The 3,937-nt window shown below is 35.8% G+C and overlaps 1 protein-coding gene across 1 annotated transcript; it reads left to right on the top strand.

Moving 5' to 3' along the window:
* The first annotated feature begins 746 nt into the window (after positions 1–746).
* On the top strand, positions 747–3,357 carry LOC113295685 (protein trichome birefringence-like 41). The gene is made up of 5 exons (XM_026544013.1): positions 747–1,250; positions 1,618–1,787; positions 2,255–2,429; positions 2,594–2,752; positions 2,855–3,357. Exons 1-5 carry the CDS (start codon positions 910–912, stop codon positions 3,147–3,149), a joined length of 1,140 nt encoding a protein of 379 aa, XP_026399798.1. The 5' UTR covers positions 747–909; the 3' UTR covers positions 3,150–3,357.
* Positions 3,358–3,937: the final 580 nt, after the last annotated feature.

Below are 3,937 nucleotides of genomic sequence, written 5' to 3' on the forward strand. Positions count from 1 at the left end.
GATTACATACATACTCAATCTACTGGAAGCGAGTCAAATTCCCGACTCCTAAATCAGTATCGGATGCAAGGGCCACTTGCGGTTCCTTGTTAGCGGATAAGACGCATATTGTTGGTTTTCAAAGCTGAGCTATAGTGCACCGAATGTTACACGCACAAGGTAATTTCTCTCCGCAATTTTCGAATTACTTATTCTCAGTATCTCGATCTTGGGTACAATCAAGGAATCATCTAAAATCCTGCATTGGGTTTTCTAATATTACAACTCTACTAGTACTTTTCAGGCCTAATTTCCAAAAAATCTACAAACTATCAACTCAAAGAGTACTTTGACAAGTGTTGGAGCAGGCTTGAATGGTTCCTGAGTTACTTCCTTTGAGTAACAACAAATTGTCTGTGAAAGAGGTAATAATTTGATCCTCTGTTAGAAAATAGCTTCATATATAAAGTGTATTTCAGTAAACTACACGATACTGCCGCTATCCTCATCTATTGAGCTTGGTTGGGAACAACTGTTTCATGGTGGCATATTGCATAGGCAGCATGGACCATCACGGTTATCACTTTTTTTTAGCCTATATGTGTAGGTAGCTTGTGCCATCACGGTTACAACTTTTTTTAGGAGTTATGACAAACACCTACTTAGTTGAGTGAGACCACCAATCTAACAGTTATTATGAATTTATGGCAATTTTCTGCCTACACACAACCACAATGCACTGAGATCTTTACCTTTAATTACTGCAATATAATCTCTACAAGATTTTACTATTAAAATCCTCATCATCTTTATATGATTGCCATTACTTTATAATTAATAATAACATCTTCTTCTTCTTCCATACTCTCTCCTTCTCTCTGAAAACTCTGTTTTCCTGAGAGAGAGAGAGAGAGAGAGAGAGAGAGAGAGATGTATTCATCTCCATCTCCATCTTCTTCTTCTTCTTCACCATTTTCGGTTCTTCGGCTTATTATCTTCATACTAATCTCCATATGTCTGTTAAATCACGATTCAGTTGCTATTGAAAATCAACATCAATTGTTGTCAGTTAGAAATGTGAACAGATCTCAATCCTCCAAGGGTAATTGTGATTTCTTCACAGGTTCTTGGGTTTTCGATAACACATATCCTCTTTATGATGCGTCGAAATGTCCATTGATCGAACGTGAATATAGTTGTCAGCACAATGGTCGACCTGACACCCAGTACGAAAAGTATAGATGGAAGCCTCAAGGTTGTGAATTGGTCAGGTACATATTATGAAATTCATCTCGTTCTTTGATTAATTGTAGAGTTTCTTGGTATAATCTTGGGTAGTTCATCCTGATTAAGAAAAAAATCACATGGGTAACTTCATGAAAGTAAGAGATTAATCTCAGTTTAGTATTTTAGTGGCCCAACCAATAAGGGCCGCACAAGTGACATACTTAATTGGGGAACCTCCGTCAGTGTAGTCCATACAAATTTTAACTGTGTTGTCAGCCTCAGTTTATCCTTTTCTCATGTGACATAGATTCTCTATGTTTTTCACAAATATGTGGCACACTTGTCTATGCAAGTTCCAAATCTGAACCAGTTCAAAACTATCCTAGTCAATTAGTGAATTTGATTTTGTAGGTTTGATGGTAAAGATTTCTCGAGGAGATTCAGAGGGAAATCAATCTTGTTCGTTGGGGATTCACTGAGTAAAAATCAGTATGAATCACTAATCTGTTTGCTTCATTCTTCGATACCAAATGCTAATTACAGTATGGTCAGAACAGCATCCCTCTCCACATTCAAAATCAGTGTGAGTTCTTATATTTTTGTTCTCTTGGGTTTTCAGTACCAATTGCAATTTTCATTTATTTTCCAAAATTTTCTTCAACTACATTATATCGAAGTATTAATATTGTTGGAGTATGTCACCAATAAATGAGGACTGGGGAGAGTGATTACCAACACATTACATTCCTGAAACTTTTCCAGGAGATGCATTTGTTTATTTTAAAGACCACCAGTCAGTAATATTTTAAAGTTACCAGTTAGGATGCCACCGACAGATCTGGTTGAGGGGAGGTCACAGAACGAATTTAACCAACCAAACTTGTGGGCATTTAGGTTCACGACAAGATCAATCAACAAAATGATTATTAGTTCATTTGGGAGAGAGACCGGCGAGAGAAACTTTTTGGATTTGGGACAATGACATTTTTATACTTTACTAATCAGCTTCAGTGCACAACTTATTCATTTTTGGTGCTTCTGTTATAAGAATATGAGATTACTGTGATGCTCCAACGCAATGTCTACCTCGTTGATGTCGTAAGCGAAAAGATCGGCCGAGTTCTGAAACTTGACTCACTAGAAAGTAGTGACACATGGATGGGAGTCGATACGTTAATCTTCAACACATGGCATTGGTGGAACCGTAGAGGCACTACACAACCGTATGTAAACCACTTGCACTTAGTTACATAAATGACTAAGTATTTGATTAATTAGCGTAAAATTGATTTTAAAGCTTTGTGCACGCATCATTAGATGAGTTTGGGTTCTGTGTGAATTTGTTTAGACAAATTAATCTTGATTGGGACACTTTTGGTCATTATAGGTGGGATTACATTCAAGAAGGAACTAAAATATACAAAGACATGGATCGTCTGATTGCTTTCAAGAAGGCATTAACCACTTGGGGTAAATGGGTCGATGCCAATGTTGATCCTGCAAAAACCGAAGTCTTCTATCAAGGGGTATCTCCCTCTCATTACAAGTAAGCCGTTTTTACTCATTTTCTATCGTGCAATGTCCTTACTCGAATTTAACCTAATTGCATTTTATCATAAGACTGACTTCTACACATGGAATTTATTAGTGGAAGTGACTGGAGTGAGCCGCGATTGAAGAATTGTTTACTAGAGAAGGAACCTATAAAAGGTTCGACATACTTGGGAGGTACTCTGCAGTCGGTACATGCAATGAAAGAAGTCTTGAACACAATAAGAAAGCCAGTGTATTTGCTGGATATAACAACTCTTTCTCAGCTAAGAAAAGATGGGCACCCATCTATGTACGGTTTTGGTGGTCCAAAAGCAATGGATTGCAGTCATTGGTGCCTTGCTGGTGTTCCTGATACCTGGAACCAGATCCTATATAATGCTATTCTTTAAAGGGAAAATGAAGAATAATAATTGAAAAAAATAAATTCAGAAATAGTTTCAGCGTTTATAAGATTATCCGATTCTTGCACAATCTTTTCTAACATTTGAAAGATTTTCACATTATTGCTCCATTCTACCATTGTGTTAAGAATCTTGTCCTTTTGTTACTAAAATTTAAATCAAACGGTGGACGAAATTGTAATGTCACGTGAACTCATTAAGGAGAGTGCACAAAATTAGACTCTTTGCGAATGTATTTAGAAATTGTTAGTGATAAGGTCATCCATAGTCAGATTACAACAATCTGAATGTACCAAGTCAATTTCTGTCAATATTGTAACTTTTAGAAAAGTCTAATTATCACACCTTAGTGATAATGCCAATTTTTACGAGTAGCAATTTGCAAAAATACAATTATCACCTAATTGCACGTTTTTGTAAAAATGCAATTATCATCAAAAATTCTAATTTTGATAACATAGTGATAATGGTAAATTTCACTCTTTACTGCGTTTTGTGAAGATGCCTCCCAATTATCATCATCACCTGTTCAAATTGTAATTATCACCCAAAAATTGCAATTATCACCTAATATTCTAATTTTCACACTATAATGATAATTGCAAATCTCACGTTTTATAGTTAATTATGTTTTGTGAGAGTCCCAATTACCATTATCATTTTTACAATTTGATAATCAGTTTCACTTGCATAAATCAGTTGCAAACCACAATTATCACAAGCTCATAATCTGAACCCATAAAGCAAAGGGAAAAATATCGTTTGGTCATTTTTTA

This window comes from Papaver somniferum, chromosome 7, assembly GCF_003573695.1.
Source record: "Papaver somniferum cultivar HN1 chromosome 7, ASM357369v1, whole genome shotgun sequence".
NCBI classification, from domain to species: domain Eukaryota; kingdom Viridiplantae; phylum Streptophyta; class Magnoliopsida; order Ranunculales; family Papaveraceae; genus Papaver; species Papaver somniferum.